General features: G+C 44.1%; 1 protein-coding gene across 1 annotated transcript; it reads right to left on the reverse strand.

Moving 5' to 3' along the window:
- Positions 1-6,764: 6,764 nt before the first annotated feature.
- Positions 6,765-7,266, reverse strand: LOC129482785 (small ribosomal subunit protein uS15-like). Its single transcript, XM_055279166.2, has one exon. The coding sequence runs from the start codon at positions 7,262-7,264 to the stop codon at positions 6,884-6,886; it is 381 nt and encodes a 126-aa protein (XP_055135141.2). The 5' UTR covers positions 7,265-7,266; the 3' UTR covers positions 6,765-6,883.
- Between the last annotated feature and the right edge of the window lie 20,384 nt (positions 7,267-27,650).

Raw genomic sequence — 27,650 nt, forward strand, 5'->3', positions numbered from 1 at the left:
TCAAAGTATACATGATTTTTCCTTTCTGTTTCCCTCCTTTACCTTTATCTCTCCTCTGTATATTCCTGCCTCCTTCCATGAAGATCAGTAATTCATGATGGTTAATTAATATTTATTCATCATTGACTCTATGCTGAGTTCTACACATTTGAGGAAACTGAGACCCAGAGGTTGAGTAACTTGCCAGAAGACATGTAGTTGTCAAGAGGGCAGTTCTTGAACCGAAATCATCTGATTTCCAAGACAATTGTCTTAGCCATGACACTGTTTTTTGCTTTCGTTTTTGTTTTTGAGACAGGATCTTGCTCTGTCACCTAGGCTGGAGTGCGATGGTAGGATCACGGCTCAATGCAGCCTCGACCTCCTGGGTTTAAGGAATCCTCCTGCTTTGGCCTCCTGAGTAGCTGGGACCACAGGCACAGCCACACCAGATAATTTTTTTATTTTCCTTTTGTAGAGACGAGGTCTCGCTATGTTGCCCAGGCTGGTTTCGAACCCCTGGGCTCAGGCAATCCTTCTGCCTCAGCTTCTCAAGGTGCTGGGATTACAGGCATAAGTCACCGCCTGGCCCTCAGCCATGACTCTGTGTCTGCCTGGTTCTCACCCAGAGGTTCCCCTCTGGGTTCCAGTCGCGAGATGACATGCTGAAAGCAAACTAAGAAGACATGACTGGCCTCCTGACCCTGCCTGCTCTCATCTCAGCCCTGACACTTTTTAACTGAATGACATTGGCCAAGTGTCATAAATTGTTTAATACAGTGGCTGCCTCAGCATCCATTTTCAGGCCTGACCTAAGTTGTCTGAAGCCCAGTCTCACTGTATCACCTCTGGTCTGGGTAACACTTCCCCTCCCTGAGTGGTTGTTTGAAATGCGGCCCATTTGTTCTTCATCCCACTGACCCGGAACCCACACATCACACAGCTGCTGACCACCATCAAACCTAATGGCCAACACCAGAGTCCTGTAAATAAGCCCCGCTTTGCACGTGTTCTTGTTGAATCAGCCAAGCCACACCCCCACGGGAAAGCCCCAGGACAAAGCTCCAGGCCCTCTGTCTGCTTTCTGGCTCCCCATGGCCTCCGGACTCCCGCTTGGGCTCCCTCCACTCGCCGGACCTCTCTGGGATGTGTAAGTAAGAGATTTCTTCTGTTCCTGCATTTTGGTTTCGCCTCCTCCTTGTGCCTCACCTGACTGACACCCTAGAACCTACCTTTCCCCTGGCCACGGCTCTCCTGGAGAGCGGCTGGTTTCTGACCCCTCCAAAGAGAGACCTCAAGACCAAATTAGAGAGACAGCTACATATATAAATCACAATACTACGTTATTTAACCTTCCTTAACTTCTGTAACCTCATCGGGAAAATAAATGCCTATTAATATTTATCCCAGCACTTTGGGAGGCTGAGGCAGGCAGATCACGAGACCAAGAGATCGAGATCATCCTGGGCAACATGGTGAAAACCCATCTCTACAAAAAATACAAAAATTAGCTGGCATGGTGGTGGGCACCTCTAGTCCCGGCTACTCTGGAGGCTGAGGCAGGAGAATCGCTTGAACCCGGGAGGCGGAGGTTGCGGTGAGCCGAGATTGGGCCATTGCACTCCAGCCTGGCGACAGAGCGAGACTCCATCTCAAAAAAAAAAAAAAAAAAAAAAAAAAAAAAAAAAAATTTATAACATGAGGTTGTCTTGAAATCCAGAGCCAGGCCTATAACAAGTGCTAAATAAGTGTTACCTGAGACCATTGTTGTTCTTACTGCTCATCAGTTTTGGGCAAGAGACTTTCTGTCTCTGAATATTGGCTGCCTTGTTTGTAGAATGAGCCTCTAATACTCCCTTGATTCTCCTGACAGAGTTTTGGGAATCGCTGTACAATGTGAGGTATGCCCAGGGTGATCATGCGCCCTGGTTTTGCCCTGTTAGAATAATAAACTATAAGGACACCCAAATTTCCCTTTTTCTGGTGGTCCTATGAACTCATATCTTCTTTTCTTACAATGATCGCATTTGTCCTGGTGAGCTGTTATAAGCTATCTGCCTATTTATTTGTGGGTACAGTACAGAGACTTCTTGTCAGTGCTGCTTTCCTACAGAAAAAGATTAATTCTAAGAAATAAGCCATGCAAGAGTTAAAAACAAAAATCAAAGATGCTTTTTAGGGAGAGAGGTATATAATATTCAGGTCACCAGAGATTAAAAATGTAGCACGCGAGCTCAGTGGTGCCCAGTTCCATACAGTAATCAGATAGGCAGAAATAGGCAAAAAGCGAGGACAAAGGAAAGACTTTGGGTTTTTTTTTTTTTTTTTTTTTTTGAGACGGGGTCTTGCTCTGTCACCCAGGCTGGAGTGCAGTGGCACGATCTCGGCTCACTGCAAGCTCCACCTCCCGGGTTCACGCCATTCTCCTGCCTCAGCCTCCCAAGTAGCTGGGACCACAGGCGCCCGCCACCACGCCTGGCTAATTTTTTTGTATTTTTAGTAGAGACGGAGTTTCACCCTGTTAGCCAGGATGGTCTCGATCTCCTGACCTCGTGATCCTCCCGCCTCGGCCTTCCAAAGTGCTGGGATTACAGGCATGAGCCACCGCGCCCGGCCCCGGCTTTGGGGTTTTGAAGGGAGGAGCTTGGTCTAAAGTCCTCGGCTCTTATTCCACCCAGAGTTTTACCTGGGCTTGGGCAGCAGAGCAGACGGGCGCACCTCCGCGTCTCCGTTTGAAAGGTCCACCTGGCAACAAATGGCCTTACAGCACCAGGAAACCATTTTCTTGCTTTGTCTTCAAAGCTCATTTTGGAATTAACTGTTACCGATAGAAGAATGACTCAGGCTTTAATAGTTGACTTCGGAAGAGGAGGGTATCTGTATCTTTAGACACCTTGCACGCAATACTTTTGGTCTTTAAAATGCTCAGATTTTTGTACTTTGAGATGTAAGTCCCCTTCATTTCAATATGGTTGAAAGTTACATTTCTCTTTAAATCAAAATCATAAAGTTATCTGATTCCTCTGGGGAAAATGTACAAAGATCTGATAGTGTTCAGTAGTTGCGCCACCACTTACTTGGGTCTTTGGTCTTGAAGGTTTAAATTATCTGGACTTTAGCTTCCTCACAGTGGTTGTAAAGTTGAAATGCACTCATATATGAAAACTACCAGCTGTCATTAGTATTTCAAAATAGGAAGAAACTGGATTTTATTTGAAGACACTTTAGGAAACAAGTATTGACCATTTCTATATTTGTGCCGTAACAAATACACCCAAATTCCCTAAAAAAAAAAAAAAAAAGTTCTTCCTCACTCAAGTATCATTAAGTACATCTAATAATGTACTAGGCAACATAACCGGTTATTAGCAGTTTAAAAAAATGAATTGTCCTTTTATTCTTTATGTATTATTTATTATTTAGATTTCTAAACATGGAGGATGATACGTTTAAAGGTGGTGGTCTTGTAACCAGTTGTAAAGCTACTTAGTTGAATGAAATTTGAACTTCATGGTTGTGTTTTATCTTTACCCACTTTTCTGTAAGAGGCCTCCACTGTCCAAATTTGGGACAATATGGGCATCAAATAGATAATAGGAAAGGATTAGAACCCACTGATAAAGTTAAAAAAAAAAAAACATGAGCCAATGCTAATATAAATAAGTGAAAGAGGAAACCCTTTCTCCAAGGAGTCCTGGTTCCTTGTAGTGGCTGGTGGTATTAACATCTGAGCTGCATTTTACTTTCATACATCTGTATTCATTTCACCTTAACATTTTTATTTTGTTAGCAAGATTACATTTAATGAGATAAAACTTAGCGTTTTATCTTTATATTGTCATTTTTATCACAAAATTACTTGTAACAAATTTGATAATAGGAAGTGAACTATTCATTTTTTGAATGTATTTGCAAAAAATTGAATAGGTCTTTTAAAGCTTTAGTATAAAGCATAAGTAGTGCTCATTTTTTTCAGTTGGATTATATCTTATCCTCCCTCTTCCTTTTCAAATTCTATTGAAAAGATCGATTACAGCTCAATAATCAATAGTAGCATTGACACACTGGAGGTGGGGGGTGCCATCAGCAATGTGAAATTTCCAGATTTAATGTCAGTGGGAGTAAACTGACAATAGAACCCAGCTAGAGGGATCTCTAGCCCACTTCAGGCAATAAAAAGCACCTCTCAAAAAAGTGATATTTTTCTCTTACAAAATGATGGAACAATGCCAAAATGGGAAGCAGCGGTCCCCAGCAGTTGGCTGGGCCAATCTTCCACCCCACACATCTTAGCTCTAGCTATTAACTGACCCCAAGGATCACCAGATATTGAAAGAAAACTAATTGCATGGGAGAAGTAACAGACTCAGCAGAAAGAATAGTCTCAAGGATGCATAATCAAAGAAGAAACTAGAATAAAACTCTAAAGGAAACATGCATATCTCAGATTTGGAAGAATGTCCAGCCATTTTTTTTTTAAATTTCTGTCATTACAGTTCTTGGAAATCAAAAGTATTGCTGAAATAAATTTGCTGGGCATTGCTTTTTTTTTTTTCTTTTGAGACAGAGTCTTGCTCTGTCACCCAGGCTGGAGTGCAGAGGTGCGATCTCAGCTCACTGCAACTCCACCTCCCGGGTTCAAGTGATTCTCCTGTGTGCCACCATACCCAGCTAATTTTTGTATTTTTGGTAGAGATGGGGTTTCACTATGTTGGCCAGGCTGGTCTCAAACTACTGACCTCAGGTGATCTACCTGCCTCGGCCTCCCAAAGTGCTGGGATTACAGGTGTGAGCCACCGCACCCAGCCTGGGCATTACTTTTTTTTTTTTTTTAATTTTATTATACTTTAAGTTTTAGGGTACATGTGTACAACGTGCAGGTTTGTTACATATGTATACATGTGCCATGTTGGTGTGCTGCACCCATTAACTCGTCATTTAACATTAGGTATATCTCCTAATGCTATCCCTCCCCCCTCCCCCCACCCCACAATAGTCCCCAGAGTGTGATGTTCCCCTTGCTGTGTCCATGTGTTCTCATTGTTCAATTCCCACCTATGAGTGAGAACATGCAGTGTTTGGTTTTTTGTCCTTGCGATAGTTTGCTGAGAATGATGGTTTCCAGTTTCATCCATGTCCCTACAAAGGACATGAACTCATCCTTTTTTATGGCTACATAGTATTCCATGGTGTATATGTGCCACATTTTCTTAATCCAGTCTATCATTGTTGGACATTTGGGTTGGTTCCAAGTCTTTGCTATTGTGAATAGTGCCGCAATAAACATGTGTGCATGTGTCTTTATAGCAGCATGATTTATAATCCTTTGGGTATATACCCAGTAATGGGATGGCTGGGTCAAATGGTATTTCTACTTCTAGATCCCTGAGGAATCGCCACACCAACTTCCACAATGGTTGAACTAGTTTACAGTCCCACCAACAGTGTAAAAGTGTTCCTATTTCTGCACATCCTCTCCAGCACCTGTTGTTTCCTGACTTTTAATGGGCATTACTTTTATAACAACTTTTTATTAAAGTATCTTTTGGCCGGACGTGGTGGCTCACCCTTGCAATCCCAGCACTTTGGCGGGGCTGAGGCGGGCAGATTACCTGTGGTCAGGAGTTTGAGGCCAGCCTGGCCGACATGGTGAAACCCCACCTCTACTAAAAATACAAAAATTAGCTGAGCGTGGTGGCACGTACCTGTAATCCCAGCTACTGAGAAAGCTGAGGCAGGAGAATTGCTTGGACCTGGGAGGCGGAGGTTGCAGTGAGCCGAGATCATGCCACTGCACTCCATCCTGGGTGGTAGAGTGAGACTCTGTCTCAAAAAATAAAAATAAATAAAGTATCTTTTAAGATGGTGTTTTCTTCCACAGTTTTTGCAATTTAAAAATTTAGATAAAATTTATATAACATAAAACCATTTTAAATTATACAAGTCAGTGATTCCTAATATATTAACAATGTTGTGCAACCATCATCTTTAATTCCAGACATTTCTTTTTTTTTTTTTTTTTTTTTTTTTTTTTTTTTTTTTTTTTGAGACGGAGTCTCGCTCTGTCGCCCAGGCTGGAGTGCAGTGGCGCAATCTCGGCTCACTGCAAGCTCCGCCTCCCGGGTTCACGCCATTCTCCTGCCTCAGCCTCTCTGAGTAGCTGGGACTACAGGCGCCCACCACCATGCCCGGCTAATTTTTTTTGTCTTTTTTTAGTAGAGACGGGGTTTCACCATGGTCTCGATCTCCTGACCTCGTGATCCGCCCGCCTCGGCCTCCCAAATTCCAGACATTTCTGTCATCTCATAAAGAAACCTCAGACCCATTAGGAGTCACTCCCAATTTCCCCCTTCCCTCACCTCCTGGCAACCATTAACCTACTTTTTATCTCTATGGATTTGCCTATTCTGGACATCGCATATCAATAGAATCAGACAACACGTGGCTTTTTGTGTGTGACTGTTTTCATTTAACGTAGTGTTTTCATGGTTTGTCCACATTGTGGCATATGTCTGTACTTGATTCTTTTTTTATGGCTGAGTAATACTCCACTATTTGAGTATATCAAACTTTGTTTATCCATTCATCAGCTGATGAACATTTGCGTTGTTTCACTTTTTTGGCTATTATGAATAATGCTCATATGAACTTTAGGCTTTTGTGTGGACATGTTTTTAATTCCATCTAGGAGTGGAATTGCTGAGTCACATGGTCACTATTTAATGTTTTGGGAAACCACTAACCTGTTTTTCACAGTGGCTACATTATTGGTTTTGTTGTTGTTGTTGTTGTTAAGCAATCATTTTATTGCTTGAGTACATAGATAAATTTATGCGACCAGGGCAGAGGCTGTAGATGATTCATATTTCCAATTGGGAGGGAGGACTCGCTTGGTCTTATAATATCAAGCCAAATGGTGAATCCAGCTCTGTATCAGAATCAGATGGAATTTAGCATTCTTATCCTTTCTGTTCCTCTCAAGATGCTTTTGAACAGCAACTGCTTTCTTAATTAAATGGTAGAGATCTTCAGGGAGACCAGGAGCAAGTCCCTTAGACTTAAGATTTCTTAAGATTTTATTGCCTGTCACAAAACATACTTGTGCAACACTATGTGAATCTCTCAGGATCACACCAATTTGTGAAGGAGTCAGGCCCTTCTTGGCCACTTTGTAAATCTGCTCCTTCACGTCGTCAGATGTCAACTTCAGCCAAGTGGGGATGCCATGGCGATAGGGCAAAGCCAACCGGGACAGGCCCTTCCCAGGAGCATGCATGCGACCCATGATGGCGGCAGTCAGGCAGCGAAAAGCGTGGCCGCGTTATTAAACGTTCCCACCTGCAATGTAGGAGGGTTTCATCTCCTCCCATGTTCAAACCTCAGGATTCTCAAGGAGAAAGGGAAAGGACTGCCCAGGCAAGACCTGGAGAAGAAACACCTGTGCCTTTAAAATGAAGAGGACCGGTGACTTCTGGCCACTTGGCTTTCCTGACACCACATGGCGACCCACCCTCTCTTGCCAACACCACAGCTGGAGGGCAGGGCACCCGTTCTAGACTAGGTCAGAGGTCAGCTGCGATCCATCCTCCCTCTGCCTCTTACACAGCCAAATGGTGCTGCTTCTAACCCTCATCACTCAGCTGCTTCTTACCCTAAGGCCTCCATCTGGCACTATTTGCCATCCAGCTGCCGTTCCAAGTTCTGCTCAAGTAGCTAACAGTGTCACGTTTCTAAACCATGCCTCTTGTAATATTTGAAACTCAAAGGAATTGAAAATGTCGGTGACGGTAGTCCCTAAGAACCCAGAGCCAAAGCACTACAGTCCCCATGTGGTTAAGCATTCCCTCGGGGGCTGGGTTCATCCATCAACCCCCTTGAGCATGGCTTGTGGAAGGACTATCCTTATGATGTACTGGCTGTAACTCTCCAAGTCTGGCCAATTGAGTAAGGCATCCCTGAGTCAAAACACCTAGATCTGGATGGTACCTTCCTCTGCAGTACTAACTTCACAGAACTGCATTTTAGCAACCTTCGGAAACTCGTCCCGAGGTGCAAGGCTGTGCAAAGCAGCCACATTGCATTGCGATCCTTACATAAGTGCTTCCAGCTGCAAGGCAGGCCACCTCTGTCAGCCAGACTGTCCTCTCCAGTCTGCTGGCTCCATAGACCTCGGCACCAGGGTGGAAGCCACTTGCCTCCTACTACACATTGACACAGCCATACACATCAGGTCAGAGGGGTGTGGCTAATGCTGGAGTATTCCAGGCCCCAACAGCCGGGATGTTTTTCCAAGGAAAGGATGAGAGGGCAAGCAGCTGAGATGAGCTGGGACAGGCAGATGGGGAGGAGAGGAGCCAGGAGTGGGCCACCCGGCAACACCATCACCTCCGCCTCCTATGGCCTCCGAGCCTCCCTCCTGACCTGTTTCCTAGATTTCCTTTTTCTCCGTGGATATTTAACCAGTGCTGTCCCAGCATGAGCCTTATACTGTGAATTCTGGTTCTTATTTGACCATGATGTGGCATTTGGCAAGTTAGCAAGTGTGGTTCACCCAAATACCTCAGGGGTGAGGATATGCACGAAGCACTTAGAACACCACCTGGCACATGGCACCTGCGAAATGTTAGCCATCCTCGATCCTGGGGCTACCATCAGGCAGGTCTCATCATGCCAGAAGGGAGCAGGAGACTCCTTTGGGGAGGTGGGACACTCCATTTTGCTTAAAAGCCAGTTTCCATCCTGTGCCTCAGGTAAGGACATTCCCTGAGAGTTGAGACCATTGAGGCCATTGCTCTTGGCTTGGAATATAATGATAGTGACCTCGACTTCCTGACACAGCCCTGAATATCCGGCACGGGCTTGCCTCCAAGTGTTTTCTGCATCTGATTTATGAAATATGCCAAGTGGGAAGGAAGTTTCTGCTGACCTAATGCTTGCCCATAAAATGTGTTTTTAAAAATCAAGCGCAGACCTGATGAATCATAAAGTCATTCTGCCTCCGAGACTAATACAAAGTGGTTTCAGCAGGCCAAAGAGAGGGAAGGGATTGTGAAGGGACCACTGGTTTGCACTTATCATCTACTGAACATAATTGTTTTGAAGTTTTGGTTTTATGTGTTTGTGTTTTTAGGAGTCACAGGCTAACTTGTGCTCTGAACACATGATAAAGAGGAATTCTTCCAGCATTTTGTTTTCTTCGGGAGGAAGAAAATAAATCCGTGGCCTGCATCCCCACTCTTCGCCCTATGCTAAGGCCACGAAGTCTATTGCTCTCATGACTTTAGGATTATATTTAGTAGCAACACTGATTTTGACTTCCTCGTATAGCCTGGATTCTTTGTTGTGTTCTACCTCCAAAGTGGGGTCTTCATCTTCCACCTAGCCTCCCTCTCTTGGAAGTGGGACCAAAACTTAGATTCCATGCTGTTGAGTAAGTATCCTGTGAGTTGCATTTAAAGGCAACTTAGGAGTGAATTTAAAAACATTTCCTCAGGTCATCATTAGAACGGTGGTTCTTAATCTTGATACACATTAGAATTTTTTTCTTTTCTCTTTTTTTTTTTTGAGATGGTGTCTCGCTCTATTACCCAGGCTAGAATACAGTGGCAGCAATTTCTGCTCACTGCAACCTCCACCTCCTGGGTTCAAGCGATTCTTTTGCCTCGGCCTCCAGAGCAGCTGAGACTACAGGCGCAGGCCACCACACCTAATTTTTTTATTGTTATTAGAGGCTAATTTTTGTATTTTTAGTAGAGGTGGGGTTTCACCTTATTGGCCAGGCTGGTCTCGAACTCCTGACCTCAAGTGATCTGTCCGCCTTGGCCTCCCAGAGTGCTGGGATTACAGGTGCAAGCCACCAGGCCCAGCCCCCTGAAGGACTTTTAAAACTAGGAATGGGCCACGTGTGGCCGAGGGACTTTTAAAACTAGGGATGGGCGGCCGCATGGGATGGCTCACGCCTGTAATCCCAGCACTTTGGGAGGCCGAGGCGGGCAGATCACGAGGTCAGGAGATCAAGACCATCCTGGCTAACACGGTGAAACCTCGTCTCTACTAAAAATACAAAAAAGGTAGCCAGGTGTGCTGGCACACGCCTGTAGTCCCAGCTACTCAGGAGGCTGAGGCAGGAGAAGGCGTGAACCCAGGAAGCGGAGCTTGCAGTGAGCCGAGATCGCACCACTGCATTCCAGCCTGGGTGACAGAGTGAGACTCTGCCTCAGAAAAAAAAAAAAAAAAAAATCTAGGCAGATCACAAGGTCAGGAGATCGAGACCATCCTGGCTAACGCGATGAAACCCCGTCTTTACTAAAAATACAAAACATTAGCCAAGTGTGGTGGTGGGCACCTGTAGTCCCAGCTACTCAGGAGGCTGAGGCAGGAGAACGGCTTGAACCTGGGAGGCAGAACTTGCAGTGAGCCAAGATCGCGCCACTGCACTCCAGTCTGGGCGACAGAGCGAGACTCCGACTCAAAAAAATAAATAAATAAATAAACTAGGGATGGGCTGGGTGTGGCGGCTCGTGCCTGTAATCCCAGCACTTTGGGAGGTTGAGGCGGGCAGACCACTTGAGGTCAGGAGTTTGAGACAAGCCTGGCCAACATGGTAAAACCCTATCTCTACTAAAAATACAAAAATTAGCCAGACATGGTGCCGTGCGCCTGTAGTGCCAGCTATTTGGGAGGCTGAGGCAGGAGAATAGCTTGAACCCAAGAGGCGGAGGTTGCAGTGAGCCAAGATTGCGCCGCTGCACTCCAGCCTGGGTGACAGAGCGAGACTCTGTCTCAAAAATAAAATAAAATAAATAAAAATAAAACTACAGATGCCCCTGTGAGCCCTAGAGGCTCAGTTTGAGTGGCTTGGATGGGGCATGGCATGAGTAGGCTCTAAAAATTCCCTTGGTTGTTCAATTGTGCAACCAGGGTTGTGCATCTGGGGTTGTGAATCATTGCGTCAAATGAATATCTAATACACAACCTTTTTATAATACTGCTCCATTTGAGCTCAGTCAAGCTAATTGACCCAGTTAAGATTTCTCTTAACTTTTAAGATACTTAAAATAAGGACACCCACTTGAATTAGATGAGTATCAACTTTTTATTTTTTAAAATTATTCATAGTCATAATTTAAAGAGCCAAATGGTTTAATAAGGTCTCTTAGGAAAAACAGCAGTGCCTAGTCTCCCCCAACTTCCCAGCCCCAGAGGTAACTACTTTTAATTATTATTGGGTTTTTTTTTTTTGAGGCGGAGTCTCGCTGTGTTGCCCAGGCTGGAGTGCAGTGGCACGATCTCAGCTCACTGCAAGCTCTGCCTCCCGGGTTCATGCCATTCTCCTGCCTTAGCCTCCCGAGTAGCTGGGACTACAGGTACCCACCACCAAGCCCGGCTAATTGTTTGTATTTTTAGTAGAGACGGGGTTTCACCGTGTTAGCCAGGATGGTCTTGATCTGACCTTGTGATCCGCCTGCCTCGGCCTCCCAAAGTACTTTTAATTATTTTAACTGATCTTTTTAGTATTTATCTCTATATCTTTAAATAGAATGCTTGGATGACTGTGTCTTGATTTTCAGTTTGGGACAGTATCAATTGTCTTTGCACTGTGATAAGTAGGGATTTAACTCTTTCATCTCCTCCTGCCCCATATTATCTGCCACACACATAATTTCTATTTCCCAACCCCACCCAATATAATTATATCATAATTTGTGTTAAATCAGTATCATTATTTACATTGACTTTGTGTGCTATTCAGAGCTGAGTCATATAATTAACTATGATAACTTTTCTTGCACCATTTTTTTCCTTGAGTTAATTGTCTTAATTTTTTTTACTTGACTTTTGACTAGCTTTCTGTAAACTTTCAGGAAACTATCTTTAAATTATCTAACAGTTATTTAAATCTCTTCTCAAGACATTTATCTACCTCAGGTATTCTGTATATTTTATCTTCCTGAAGAACTGTCTCCCGTAGCCTTCTGATCTTCTCAAATCTGGACTGATTGTCCTCTGTGACTGCTATACAATTGTTATCCTGCAACATCTCTTTGGTATCATTATCCTGGGATTTCTTTTGCTTTCCCCTGTGTTGGATCTCTTGTTTCTGTATCCCTGGCCTTTCTCTTTCTTGGTTTGCTCCCTCATTTTGATGGAGCATGTCCTCTAATATCTTTCTCACAATAGGTAGGAGGTAAATATTTGAAACCTTGTACATCTGAAATGTTCTTTATTCCACCTTCACAGTTGAATAATACTTTATCTGGTTATAACATTCTATTTTTAAAATTTTTTTAATTTTTTTATTTCCATAGGTTTTGGGGGAACAGGTAGTGTTTGGTTACATGAGTTCTTTAGTGGTGATTTTTGAGATTTTGGTGCATCCATCATATCTGGGTATAAAACTCTAGATCTCAGATTATTTCCCTTCAGAATTTTAGAGGCATTTCTCCATGTTATTTTATCTTCCAATATTAAAAACATTCTTCCATGTTATTTAGCTTCCAGTGTTGATTCCTGATCGTGTGTGTGATCTGTTTTCTCCTGTCCAGAAGCCTGTAGGTTATCTCTCTTTGAGCCCAGAGTTCTGAAATTTCCCGATGATATATGGGTATACTTTTGTCCATTGTGCTGGGCACTAGGTGAAGCTTTTCAATCTGGAAACCCATGTTCTTCCATTCTGGGAGATTATCTTGGTTCATTCCATTGACTTTCTTCTTACTGCTTTGCTGTTTTCTTAATATTTGGATGAGCTTCGTTGATGGTATCTAATTTTCTTATCCTTGTACCTCTATTTTCCATTCCTTTGTTTTGGCTTTTTTGTTTTGTTTTGTTTCAGCTAGATTTATCTTCCAGTTATTCTTTGGAATTTCTTATTTCTTTACATTCTTTGTTTCCTAGAGTTATTTTTTGTTCTCTGAATATTTTTCATAATATATTCCTTTTCTTTTGTTCCATGGATGCGTAATATTATCTTTCTGTGGATATTAAATATACTGTCCTTGTAGTCTTCATTTATTCCAAATACTTCAATCCCCCCCATTTATTATTATTATTTTTTTTGTGCTTCGTTTCTTTAGTGTTAGAGGTTTTCCTTGGATGTTTTGCTATCTTAGCATCTTGGCCTGTATCTAAGAGCAGGGCCTGAAATAAAATACTGATTGAAAGCTTTGAAGGTATTTATTAGCCTGCTTCACTGTAGGGTGATCTGGTTGGTCTATGTGTTGGGGGATCTGAAAAGTTGTTATCCCAAGGTCCTTGGGAGGGTCAGAGTCCCTGAAGAAGACATTCTCAATCTCCTATGATCAGAGATCAAAACAGACAAAGAGCCAGGTTTGGTGGTACACCTGTACTCAGGAGGCTGAGGCAGGAAGATCACTTGAGCCCAGGAGTTTCAGGCTGTAGTATACTATAATCACACTGGTGAATAGCTGCTGCACTCCAGCCTGGGCAACATAATGAGACCCCATCTCTTAAAAAAAAAAAAAAAAAAAAAAATGTCCTGGCCAGGCGTGGTGGCTCATACCTGTAATCTCAGCACTTTGGGAGGCCGAGGCAGGTGGATCACAAGGTCAGGAGATAGAAACCATCCTGGCTAACGCAGTGAAACCCCATTAGTATCTCTACTAAAAATACAAAAAATTAGCCGGGCGTGGTGGTGGGTGCCTGTAGTCCCAGCTACTCAGGAAGCTGAGGCAGGAGAATGGCGTAAACCTGGGAGGCGGAGCTTGCAGTAAATCGAGATGGTGCCATTGCACTCCAGCCTGGGAGACAGAGCAAGACACCGTCTCAAGAAAAAAAAAAAAAGTCCTTAACCTCACAAAACCTATGTTGTAACTGGAAAAGACAGACAATGAATGGAATTAATAAATACAGTATGTCAGAAAGCAGTGTGTGCTATCAGAGGGAGGGGAAGAAAAGTGGAGTAAAGGGGATCAAGAGTAGGTAGGGAGGGGTTATCCTCATTGAAAAGATGAGATTTTTATAAACAGTTGAATGGAGTTAGCCAAGCAGATATCTGGGAGAAGAATATTCCAGGCAGATAGAAGAAAGAAGCATGCATGGTTGAGTGGTATAACGGCCAGTGTGGTCAGGAGCAGAATGAGCCAAAGGTACATGGCAGTCACTGAGGTGAGACAGGCAAGGGGCTGTGAGGGTGCAGATCATGTATAGCCCTCGGGACTGTGGTGAGGACTTTGGCTCTCACTCTAGGAGGAAGGGAGAACTAATGCAGAGTTTGGAGCAGAGTGGTGATCTGATGTGACTTAAATTTTAAGTATTGTCCTTTGAGAATAGAGGGTGATGGGCAAGGGCAGAAACAGATTAGTAATGAGGGGCTGTTGTAATAATGCAGGTAGTGAATGATCATGGCCTCATGAATGATCAGCACAGCAGTGACACGTGTTCAAATTCTGGATATATTTTCAGGTTGGAAGTGATAGGATTTTCTGATGAATAAAAGACCGGAGTCAAAATGACAAAGATTTTGGCCAAGACAGCTGGAGGAACATAGTTGCCATTATGAGATGGAAAACACTAGGGAAGCAGGGGTATCGGGGTACGGAGAAGACATCAAGTTCAGTTTTGGATTAACATAAAAGATTTGTGATTTAGGCCCAGAGCAGTGGCTCACACCTGTAATCTCAGAACTTTGGGAGGCCGAGGTGGGTGAATCATTTGAGGTCAGGAGTTAGAGACCAGCCTGGCCAACATGGTGAAACCCCGCCTCTACTAAAATTACAAAAATTACCTGGGCATGGTGGTGGTCACCTGTAGTCCCAGCTACTCTGAAGGCTGAGAATCACTTGAACCCAGGCTGTGGAGATTGCAGGGAGCCAAGATTGTACCACTGCACTCCAGCCTGGGCGACAGAGCAAGACTCTGTCTCAAAAAAAAAAAAAAAAAAAAAAAAAAAGATTTGTGATTTAAAAAATCATCTTGGGCTGAGGGACCGAGTACTAACGGGGAGACTTGTTGGGAGGCTGTGCAATGTCAGTAGATCAAAAGAGTCCAGCAAAGAAGACCAGGAAGAAGCAACCAACTGAGGTAAGAGGAAAACCAAGAGTGTGGTGTCCTAGGGAGCCCAAAAAGAGAAGGGCATCCATGCCATTCATTCCATGATGGCCAGCTGCACTGTTTAGGTTCAGTAAATTACAACTGTACTTTCTTGAATAAACATATATATGTACAGTGGTTTAAAAACTTGGGTTTGAACTCTGTGGGTTCATTTATGTGCAGATTTTTTTCAACCAAATAGGAATAGAGGCCAGGTATGGTTTAAACCTTCACTGGAATTAAACTTTGACTTAAAATGCCAGGCATACACATCTTATTCAATGTGGCTCTCCCCTCTCACATACACTGAGTCCCTTAATTGCCCTTCAAAGAGAGTTTGGCCTTTCTAGTTCATCACTTATCTTGAGCAATAATCTTCCATAAGCCCCTGTTCTTCTCTGTCACTGTATTTGTCATCTATTGTCTGTAAGTCTATGCCCCCATCCAACACACAAACACACATTAAGAAACTGGTGATAGTGGTGACTGAGAAAGGGAATATAATAGCTACAGACAGCCTCAGAGTCACATCATTCCAAAAAACCAAAGGCCAAAGAAAACATCTCTCAGCATATGCAAGTAAAGATTTTTAGAGAGAGTCTCTGATTGGCCTTACTGGTCACATGCAAGTCACTGTAGCCAAGGAGATGGGGCAATGTGATTGGTCAATGGAGTCATGCGTTCAGTCTTTGGCCAGAGGGTAGTAAGTACTGTGATTGGGAGGCCTTTTGAAGACCACAGGATGTCAGAGGATTCTCTAAGAGAAAGAGGTGACGTTACCAGAAGTGGGTAAGGAATGCTGGCATCCCAAACCAATAGATGTATACTGTTACAGGACCAACAGTTTTGTATGCCCACTGTGAGGTGACATACCAATACACCAAGACAGCAAGGTTTGCAGCAGAGAAAGACTTCAATGATTGCAGGGTGGCTGAGCAAGGAGATGGAAGGAGACCCTCAAATCCATCTCTGAGGAGTTCTGCGCTGGGGTTTTTAAGAGAATTATGAAGGGCAAGGGGCTAGAAAATTGTGGTTGTTGATTGATCAAGGAAGGGGTATGAAAATCAGAACGTGGAAACTGCGTTCTTTGAGTCAACTGCTTGTGGGGTCCTTTAGACCAGCCGATGTCACTAGTTTCACTGGTATGCAAAACCTGAAAGAATATATCAAAGAGAAAACTTAATATTTCATAATGTTCAAGTTGTTATCTATAGAGCAGTTAAGGGGAACTATAGGGCTTATGTGATTATAGTATAACAGGTACCAAACAACTATGAGGAAGCGGGTCAGAGAGCAAGCTGACTGAATGATTAATGCTGAATGTGCTGCAAGCATAGTTTATTTTTGTTTCTTTCTCTCCCTTATTCCCAGATAAATTTTATAAAGTTTTTTGTTTGTTTGTTTGTTTGAGACGGAGTCTCACTCTGTAGCCCAGGCTGGAGTGCAGTGGCGCAATCTTGGCTCACTGCAAGCTCTGCCTCCCGGGTTCACACCATTCTCCTGCCTCAGCCTCCCAAGTAGATGGGACTACAGGCGCCCGCCACCACGCTCAGCTTATTTTTTGTATTTTTAGTAGACACAGGGTTTCACCATGTTAGCCAGGATGGTCTCGATCTCCTGACCCTGTGATCCACCCACCTCGGCCTCCCAAAGTGCTGGGATTACAGGTGTGAGCCACTGCGCCCGGCCAATTTTAAAAGTTTATAGGGACAGTTTCATTAACAGAGTCCCATTCATTTATGCAACAAACATCCATGCAGAGCCTATATGGACCAGGTGTTTTACCAGGACATTTCATGTATGCCTATTTCAACTAATTCTCTCAATAGCCCTGTGCAGTAAGAAATATTAAGAAATATGTTACAGGTGAAAAAATCAAGGCTCAAACTATATGCCACCCAAGATTGCAAAGCAAGCCATCTTTGGAGTTTTGACACAATGACTTATTTTCTGACTTTAAGCCAAGTTTCCTCCTGCTCTGTTAATCAAGATGAGTCTATAGTTGTTAAGTCTTTAGCAGGAGGCAGGAAAGGGCTAGCTAATAGGTGGTAGGAAGCTAGGAGGAGAAGGTGAGATGGAGGGTAAGGAAATCTGAGCTTGACCTCACCAGACCATCTCTAAAGCACATGTTAAATTCCAATAAGAAACTCAAAACACAATTGGAAGGATCTCACTCTGCAGATCTCATGGTTTGGCTGCCCCATACCCATTCCCAACTTCTTTCTTTCTTTGACTCTACATTTGGAATTGGAAAAACCAAACATTTGCATTCTCAGCCATCTTTGCAACTAAATGTGGCCACGTGACACATTCTGGCCAATTATGTATTAGCAAAAGTCTGTTGGGAAGTTCTGAGAAATCTTTTGCTTTTTTAATATAAAGGGATGAACAATACCAGCATGATCCTTTCTTCCTTCTCCTTGCCTTGAATACGGATTCATATGGATGAATATGTAATAGTAACAGATAACGTAGTATGAATATGTAACTGTAATAGTTGCCTTGAACCCATAAGGGAAAGGCAAAATAATCACAGATATTATCCCTGATACATATTTTTTATCCCTGATAATTTTTAGCCACTGAACCAACATCAGAAGCTGCATGTCTCCTAAATTTTTGCTACATAAGAAAAATGAATCTTTTCTTTTAAATGAGGTTTTTTTGTTTTGTTTTGTTTTGTTTTTTTTTGAGACAGAGTTTCCCTCTTGTTGCTCAGGCTGGGGTGCAATGGCACGATCTTGGCTCACCGCAACGTCTGCCTCCCGGGTTCAAGCGATTCTTCTGCCTCAGCCTCCCAAGTAGCTGGGATTACAGGCATGCGCCACCATGCCTGGCTAATTTTGTATTTTTAGTAGAGATGGGGTTTCTCCATGTTGGTGAGGCTGGTCTTGAACTCCCAACCTCAGGTGATCCGCCCACCTTGGCCTCCCAAAGTGCTGGTATTACAGGCATGAGCCACTGTGCCTGGCCCAAGATTCTTTTTTTTTTTTTTCAGATGAAGTTTCACTCTTGTTGCCCAGGCTGGAGTGCAATGGCACGATCTAAGCTCACTGCAGCCTCCACCTCCCAGGTTCAAGAGATTCTCCTGCCTCAGCCTCCTGAGTAGCTGGGATTACAGGCATGCGCCACCATGCCTGGCTAATTTTTTGTATTTTTAGTAGAGACAGGGTTTCTCCATGTTGGTCAGGCTGGTCTCGAACTCCCAACCTCAGGTGATATGCCCACCTTCGCCTCCCAAAGTGCTGGGATTATTAGGCCTGAGCCACCGTGCTTGGCCCGAGATTCATTTTTAATAAGGCTCTAGGCAGAATGATTTTTTTTTTCTGTTACTTGCAGCCAAATATCCTCCTAACATACATGTATGCTGGCAGTAGGTGCTTGACCAATGTTTGGCTGAATTCAATGTTTATTTGGGGATGAGAGCTTTGAGCTCATGAAGTCATGTCTGCAATCATGTCATCTCTGAGTGGGGAAAAACTGAATATCTTCTTGGCGTCTTCATAATATCTGTAGAAAGGGATTAGGAAAACCAAGAAGAGCTTTTCTTAAAGGAAAGCAAATGAAGATACCAGAGGAGCTTGGGGAGAACAAGAAAATATCAGCGTCATGGCAATAAAAGAACACCTGAAACCTCACCACACTCAATGCCACGTTTTCTCTTTACAAGCTCAGAGTTTTATAGTATTTGGACAACAAGGGGAGGCATCTGTTAAAGCAGCAGGAGAGAAAAAGACCCAAGAGGTCTGGCAGAGGTTGTCTCTAAAGCACAGTTGTATCCATGTGTGCTACTTCCTTGTTATACATGTTGAACCAAAATAATAATCACCCTGTAATCTGTGCTCCCGAGGTAGATCATCCTGGAATGAAGGTTTTAACAGGGAGCAAAAGAATGTGTAAAAAATAAAGCTTATTTTATTCTAAAAATCAAACATTGAAGCTTTCTAAAAACAAATGCAGTTCAGCATGATTGTAATTATATGTTTCCATTGCCCCAAAAAATCAAGCAGCTAGAGCAAGAGTAAATTTGATTTAAAAGATATGTATTTAGCACCAACTGCACATTCAGAACAGGCCCAATCTGGCTAAGAAGTTGGTTCCTACTGAAAAATCAGGTCAGATAAAGAGAGATGAGGGCTATCACCCTCCCACAGGATTGTGTCATTCATGTACCTTTAGAAACTGGAGTTTCCCCCAGTGGAGATAGACCAGCTATTCAAGGGGAGAAGAGCATTTCTCAGAATCAGTTGTCAGGGCTGGGTGTGGTGGCTCACACCTGTAATCCCAGCACTTTGGGAGGCTGAGGTGGGCAGACCACCTGAGGTCAGGAGTTCAAGACCAGCCTGGCCAACATGGTGAAACACTGTCTCTACAAAAATACAAAAAGTAGCTGGGCATGATGGCAGGTGCCTGTAATCCCAGCTACTCAAGAGGCTAAGGCGGGAGAATTGCTTGAACCCGGGTGGCAGAGGTTGCAGTGAGCAGAGACTGCGCCATTGCACTCTGGCCTGGGCGACATGGTGAGACTCCATCTCAAAAAAAAAAAAAAAAAAAAAAGAAATCAGTTGTCAGGAGGGAGAAGTTGGGTATTCTGTGGTTTGACAACTCTCACAAGTGCAGTCTTTACCACAGCTATTTATATTTTTAAAGCTGCTTTCCAGTAACTGAGCAAACCCTCAAGGTTGGCAATTGTCCTGGGAGGCCTGCAACTACCAAGACCCTTCTGCCGAGGCTCACAGCTGGCTCCACCAGGAGGTGGGAGGTGTGGTGGGCTGGATTTTTTAAAGGGGCCAAAAGATAGTAAAAAGCAATGTAGTGAGGGAGGGAGGGAGTACCTCGTAGGCTAAATACAGCCTGGTTACCTGGCACAGTCTGGGCCACAGCCTGGGACATGCCAGGCATCTGAGCTGCCTGATGAGGGGCACTCAGACACAGCCCTGCCCTCCCAACACAACCTGCTGCTGGGAGCTGCAGAGATGAGAAGCAGCTCTCAAACAAATCCTAAGTAACTCTGGCTCTCTCTCTGTGTGGGATAGGCAATGCACCCTAGGCTGTTGCTTGCAGTGAGGTAGAGCGCTAAGCAGTCCCCAGGAGCCCTGGATATGCAGCGGCAGAAAGTCTGCCTTTGCCTCTAGACTCACAGTGTTGGTCTACTGGGAACCCGGAGTGCTTGCCTTGCTGCTTTTCTGCTTCTAAAGGAGAGAACAACGGAGAACAGAGGCACCTGGGCATCTCAAGATTGCTGGTGTGTTTCCTCCTTTGAGCAGAATTTAAATTCTCTCTCAACCTGAACTCTTCATCTGTTGAAACCAGAGATTCCAATTACTTATTCATTTATACATATGTAGAATTGGGTCCCTGTAATTTTTTTTTTTTTTTTTTTTTAACAACTCAGTCTTTTTTTTTTTTTTTTTTTGAGATGGAGTTTTGCTCTTGTTGCCCAGGCTGGAGTGCAATGGCACAATCTCGGTTCACCGCATCCTCCGCCTCCCAGGTTCAAGCGATTCTCCTGCCTCAGCCTCCCGAGTAGCTGGGATTACAGGCATGTACCACCATGCCTGGCTAATTTTGTATTTTTATTAGAGATGGGGTTTCTTCATGTTGGTCAGGCTGGTCTCAGACTCCAACCTCAGGTGATCCACTCGCCTCAGCCTCCCGAAGTGCTGGGATTACAGGCGTGAGCCACTGTACCCAGCCAACTCAGTCTTCTTTATACCCAAGTTTTTCAAATTCCCAGCCTATTTAACAACATATCTTTAAAATATATTTACAATACAGGTCGGGGGCAGTGGCTCACGCCTGTAATTCCAGTACCTGGGGAGGCCAAGGTGGGCGGATCACTTGAGGTCAGGAGTTTGAGACCAGCCTGGGCAAAATGGCAAAATCCCATCTCTATTAAAAATACAAAAAGTAGCCGGGCATGGTGGTGGACGCCTGTAATCCCAGCTACTCTGGAGGCTGAGGCAGGAGAATTGCTTGAACCTGGCAGGCAGAGGTTGCAGTGAGCCAGATTGCACCACTGCACTCCAGCCTGAGTGACAGAGCAAGACAAGACTCTGTCTAAATTTAAATATATATATATATGTATATACATTTAAATATTTATAATAGGCTGTATAAATGACTCAATACTTCATGTCGCCATCTAAAATTACCATTATGATTCTACGCCTCTGCTGGAGGGAATGGAAATCGGTACAGTCACTTTTTCTTTTCATATTTTTAGACCTTTTTATGAACAATTTCAAAAATGCAAATTTAGAGAAAATAACATAGTGACTCCCTCACATACCCATCACTCAGCTTAAACCATCATCAGCTTACAGCCAATCTTGTTACATCTCTACCCACATTCACTCCCCATCTCTTCCTATGAGCAAAGCTCAGCATCTCCAGGCAAGTGCCTGAGTCCTCTGATAGGAGCACAGTGGTCTTCAATATGTTCCTCGCTTTCTAGTATGACAGGATGTTCCAGGTTCATCCCGTACCTTTGCTGCCCCAGACTAGAATGAGCTGTTTCCTTTCCATGGACAATAGTACTTACAGAACATAATCTAGGTTCCTGGGGTGCTATTCTTCCTAGGATGGTCACTGTTGCTAGGTTACGATGCCCACTTTGGAGTTCTTCTCAGGGTCTGTTAGACACTTGGACTCGCATGACTACAACATGACATGCTTGGCACTAACTATTTATTTTGAGATGAAGTTTTGTTCTTGTTGCCCAGGCTGGAGTGCAATGGTGAATCTCGGCTCACTGCAACCTCCACCTCCCGGATTTGAGAGATTCTTTTGCCTCAGCCTCCCGAATATCTGGGATTACAGGAGTCCGCCACCACGCCCGGCTGAGTTTTTGTATTTTTAGTAGAGACACGGTTTCATCGTGTTGGCCAGGCTGGTCTCGAACTCCTGATCTCAGGTGATCTACCCGCCTCAGCCTCCCAAAATGCTGGGATTATAGGCGTGAGCCACCGTGCCTGGCCTAATTTAATTTAGAATAAGGATGCAAAGGCATGAAACAGCACGTCAGCTGCATGATTCCAGGTGTCTCTCTAGCTCCTTTTCCCCAAGTCGGGTTGCCAGATAAAATACAGGATACCCAGTTAAACTGAAATGTCACATAAACAGCAAATTAAAGCCTTATTCCAATGAGAAACTGATATTTCTAGTAAGAGTCTCATGGGAATAGTTTCCTTGTCTCCTCAAGGGGCATGCCCAGCTCCCCGAGTCAAGATTCAGAACTCCAGAGCCACAGCTTCCCACCAGGTACTTATGATTCATCCACGGCCCTCGCTGTCCAGATGAAGTCGATCATTTTTACAACGAGCATTGTTGCCTGGTAACACAGCCGACGTTCCACCTTTATCAGGTTTCCAGGAGAACGGAGCTAGAAAGAAAATGCCAAGAGAATGAGAAATGAAGTTTTAAGATCAATTATTAGAGGGACTGTTTTTTTAATGAGAAATGAGGATTTTTTTTTTTTTTTTGCCCTCTGCGTATATAGGCCTTTTTACTGGTCAGAGCTAGGAATGTAGAGAGAGTTGGTAGGTACGTAGATAAATGATGGATATTGAGATTAATAATATGCAAAATTATAATCAGCCTAGATGACTTACAAGAGGGGAATGGTAAAATAAATCATGATACAACAAAAGGGTAGAATATTATATGCTGTTGTTGATTACATAGGTTTACAAATAATTTTTAAAGATGAAAACCAGCAGATTTATATAATCTTAAGTCATCTTCTCACAAATGGTTATTTAGTACCTACTGTGTGCTTCGAGCTATTCTAGGCATTTGGGATGCATCATTGAACAAAACTGACAAGGATTCTGCCTTCTTGGTGCTTATATTGAGGGGCGATTGAGAGATGCACAGTAAACATGATACATAAGGAAACTGTATAGAGGGGAAAGGTGATAAGTGTTGAAGAAAACAAAATAGAACAGGATAGGGAAGCTGGGGTGCCAAGGTGTTGGGGGAGGGCAGGCTTCAAGGCTTCAGGCTGAGTAAGGCAGGGGGTGTTCAAGACCAGAGGACTCAGCCACGGTCTGGAGGAGGCATGGCCTCAGCCGCCAAATTTATATTTTAACTTCTATGTTATGTATACCCATATGTAGATTCTTTACATATTTCATATATTTTCATAGAAAAGGGACTAGATAAAACACCAAAATGTCAACAGTGGCTATCTGTGGAAGGTAGGATTGTGGTAATTTTTTTTTAATGGGATCTTTTTTATAATCTGCCCCGCTTGCTAAATTTTATGACATGAATAGGCACAGTTTTATTATCAGTAATAAAGCACATGCATTATTACATGTTTTTAAAAGCAGAGCGAATCTACTCTCTAATCTTAGGAAGGGTTTTCTGTCAGGGGCAGCGTGTGGTTTGCAGGCAAGGAGCAGCACTTGACCTCTCTGAGGAGAAGGCGTTCTTCCACAAGGGGGCGCCTGGCTTTAAGGCAAGGAGGCGACTGAGCCCTGATTTGGGGAGTGGGGTTTTAGGGGAGGAGTGTGCCATGGGTACATCTTGGGTGTAGCTCCACCAGCGCGCCTAAGAACCACACTCAAAGTGGTTTGAAAGCTTTTGGCCCTCTAATGCCTGCCTCTTTGGTCACTGATAACATACAAGTCGATGTTCCCTGAACTGAGCCGGTAGAGCATAGGAGGTTTGCACTCTGCAAATGCAAGGAGGAAGAGTGTTCTCCTCGCCCTTGTAGGCAGTTCGCATCCAACCAGAGAGACCAGACTCAGGGTTACCCATGTACGGTGCAAAGACCTGTGGAGCGAGGGAAGACCCCAGGGAGACCAATACATGCAGAAGCAAATGTGAGTCGGTGAGAGGTCCTCAGATGCTTGGGAGATGAGTGCATGCAGAGGAAAGGGACCTGGGGCAGGAGAGCAGGTAGAGGTGGAGAGATGAGACGTAGATAGTGCTGGGAAAAGCAATCGACCTGATGACACTGGAGATTTTGCAACCTAATGATCCCAAGGACTAAGTTGCCAGGAATTGCACTCCTGGCCCAGGTCTCTTAGCAAACCTGACCTACGTGAACCCAAAGAGAAGTCTGTGGCTCGCAGCCAGTTTGGCTTGCAAGTTTTCTGGTCTGAGGGAAGCTGGATGCATCCCCCACCTCCACTAACAAGGCTTGCTTCACTGCATGCCTGGGAAAACCGAGTGACAGGCCCTGGCCAGAGGACTGCGAAACAAAGCTGGATAAGACATAGCCCCAAGGGAAAACGTACCTTGTACCAACACAAGGTGCTATGGGAAGAGAGAAGAGAACCACCCAACCTGATCTGAGAGGTCAGGGAGGGCTTCCTGGAAGACATGGCACTTGAGCTAATCAGGAAGGACATTTGAGAGTTTTCAGAGAGGAAAGGGTTCCATGCAGAGGGGACAGTACGGTAGCAAGAGAGAATGGGCCATCTATCCATGCAAGTAGCTCAGTATGTCTGGAGCCTGGGGTGAGTGTGTGGAAGTGATAAGAGATGATGCTGGGCTGGACACGGTGGCTCACAACTGTAATCCCAGCACTTTGGGAGGCCGAGGTGGGTGGATCCACGAGGTCAGGAAATCGAGACCATCCTGGCTAACATGGTGAAACCCCGTCTCTACTAAAAATACAAAAAATTAGCTGGGCGTGGTGGCAGGTGCCTGTAGTCCCAGCTACTCAGGAGACTGAGGCAGGAGAATGGCGTGAACCTGGGAGGCGGAGCTGGCAGTGAGCCGAGACGGCGCCACTGCACTCCAGCCTGGGTGACACAGTGAGACTCTGTCTCAAAAAAAAAAAAAAAAGTTGCCAGAACGAAGGGTACTCTATCTGATAGGCACTGGGGCGTCTTAAAGGATGTTAAATAGTGGAGTTACCTGATCATGGACATGGAAGTTTGCTAAAGTCACCAATGATCTTTCTGTTGCTGAGTCCATTGTGTATCTTTTAGTCGGCCTTGTATGTGAATTCTGTCAGCAGCATTTGATCCTGCTGGCCTCCCCCTCCAGGCTGAAGCACTTTTGTCTCTTGACTTCTGAGTCCCCCTGTTCTCCTGATTTTCTGTCTACCTCTTTCATCACTTCATCTTGGCTTCCCTTGCTGGCTGTGCCTCCTGTCTCTGGCCTCTGACTGTTAGTGTCCTACAGGGGTCAGTCCTGGTTCCTTCTCACCATTCACTCTTGTTCTCAACCACCTCATTTCTTCCCATAGATTCACATGCATCTATTATATGTGATCGTATCAGGGGAAGGGGAATACAGAATCAAGCTGAAGGCCCTGTCTCCTGGGTGTCACGGCTGAGTGAGACATGTTCAGACTGAATCGTGAGCAGTTGTGGGATGAGTCAGGATGAGTTGTTCAGGGATAAGCAAAAACACGCATTAGAGGCTGACGAGTTGCTGATGAGTATAGTTGGTGCCCTGGATCTCAATGCAGCATCCAGGACTCGCTGTTCCCAAGGGTAGAGGGGAGGGGTAGACACTGTAATATGCATTAAAAAGCCAAGTCCAAGGTCCGAGAAGAACACGAAAGCAGGGAGGGGCAGGGAAGATGGGCAGGCGTGGCAGGGTAAGCGGACTCCAAAGTCCAGAGAGACACCAGAGGCAGCGACCCAGGACCACTGGATCCAGGGGATAGATTGAGGAGTGACTGCTAGTGGGGACAGGGTTTCTTTTAGGGGACATGAAAGTTTTCTGAGATCAGAGTGTGGTGATGGTTGCACAACCTGGTTAATATAGTAAAAAGCATGTCACTATACTTTCTTAAGGGCAAATTGTATGGTATATGCATTATATCAAAATTAAGCTACTAAATACATTTGAGGTGGGCCAGGCACAGTAGCTCACGCCTGTAATCCTAGCACTTTGGGAGGCCAAGGTGGGTGGATCACTTGAGGCCAGGAGTTTGAGACCAGGCTGGCCAACATGGTGAAATCCCATCTCTACCAAAAATACAAAAATTAACTGGGTATGGTGGCACATGCCTATAATCCCAGCTACTTGGAAGGCTGAGGCAGGAGAATCACTTGAACTCGGGAGGCAGAGGTTGCCATGAGCTGAGATGATGGCACTGCACTCCAGCCTGGGTGACAGAGCGAGCCTCTCTCTCAAAAATAAATAATCTGAAGTGGATTACAGATATAAATCTACAACATTAAATATAGAAGACTAGTTCAATAATTTTGGTATGGGGAAGGCCATCCCAAGTATGATATCAAATCTAGGCTATATAAAAGACAATATTAACAGATTGAGCTACATTGAAACAAACAAAAATCTTTGTGGAAGACACAAGAAAAAAATATATATCATGGACTTTTGCAACCTGTGTGACATATTTAGAAGAGCGTTCTTTAGAATCATTATGAGGCCGGGCGCGGTAGTTCAGCCTGTAATCCCAGCACTTTGGGAGGCCGAGGTGGGCAGATCACGAGGTCAGGAGTTCGAAACCAGCCTGGCCAACTAACATGGTGAAACCTTGTCACTACTAAAACTACAAAAATTAGCCAGGCGTGGTGGTGTGCGCCTGTAATCCCAGCTACTCGGGAGGCTGAGGCAGGAGAATCACTTGCAGTGAGCCAAGATTGTGCCACTGCACTCCAGCCTGGGTGACAGAGCGAGACTCCATCTGGGGGGGAAAAAATGATATATATATATATAATAAATATATATATATATATTTTTAAATATGAACTCCCTGATAATATGCAGCACTGGCCAGAGTGAGGAGAAGTGGGTACTTGGGTGGAGAAACAGACTGTTTGTGGATATAAATTGGTACAGCCATTTAGAGGACAATTTGGTATCCAGGAGTGAAATGCACAACATTTCCGACAGGTATGACACAGCCTGGGTCAGAAGCACCAGCTGACAATAACCCACCTGCTGCACTGGGGCAGAGAGGCTAAAAGCCTGTGGGAGATCTACTGTGTTCTAGAGTTTCTGCTTCTAAAAGCATATCCTCAGAAATGGCTCAAAGACACACAGAGAATGTTTATTACAGTGTTGCTTGTGATAGTAAACAATGTCCATTCATAGGAAATTGGTTCTACAAATGATGATACATCCTCATAATTACATACTCTGCGGGCATTGGAAACAACAAAGTCAATTACTACCAACATAGAAAGATGCTTGAAATGCATTGTGAGAAAAGAAAGTTGCAGAACAGTATGCAGAATAACCCAATTATAAGTACATATATGTTTGTATATACATTTGAAAAATTCTGGATAAATGTGTAATAAACTATTAACATTGGTTACCTATAGAGATAGGGATATTTGAAGGGGAGAGAATATAGAGGGAGGGAAAAGAGGAAATTATTTTATGCATCTTTGAATGACTTTACCTTTGTATATATGAAAAAATAAAGCAATTAGCTTGGAGGGAGTGGAGGGTAAGAGGAAAGACCCAAAATATTAATAGTAATTAACAGTGATCATACTCAGGTGATGGGATTCTGGGGAATTTTTCCCACTTCCTTACCGCATTTTCTAGTTTCTCAACGATGAGCTTTTATTTCTTTTTCTTTTTCTTTCTTTTTTTTTTCTGGAGACAGAATTTTGCTCTAGTTGCCCAGGCTGAAATGCAGTGGCACGATCTCGGCTCACTGCAACCTTCACCTC

Source organism: Symphalangus syndactylus, chromosome 5 (genome assembly GCF_028878055.3).
Source record: "Symphalangus syndactylus isolate Jambi chromosome 5, NHGRI_mSymSyn1-v2.1_pri, whole genome shotgun sequence".
NCBI lineage: Eukaryota > Metazoa > Chordata > Mammalia > Primates > Hylobatidae > Symphalangus > Symphalangus syndactylus.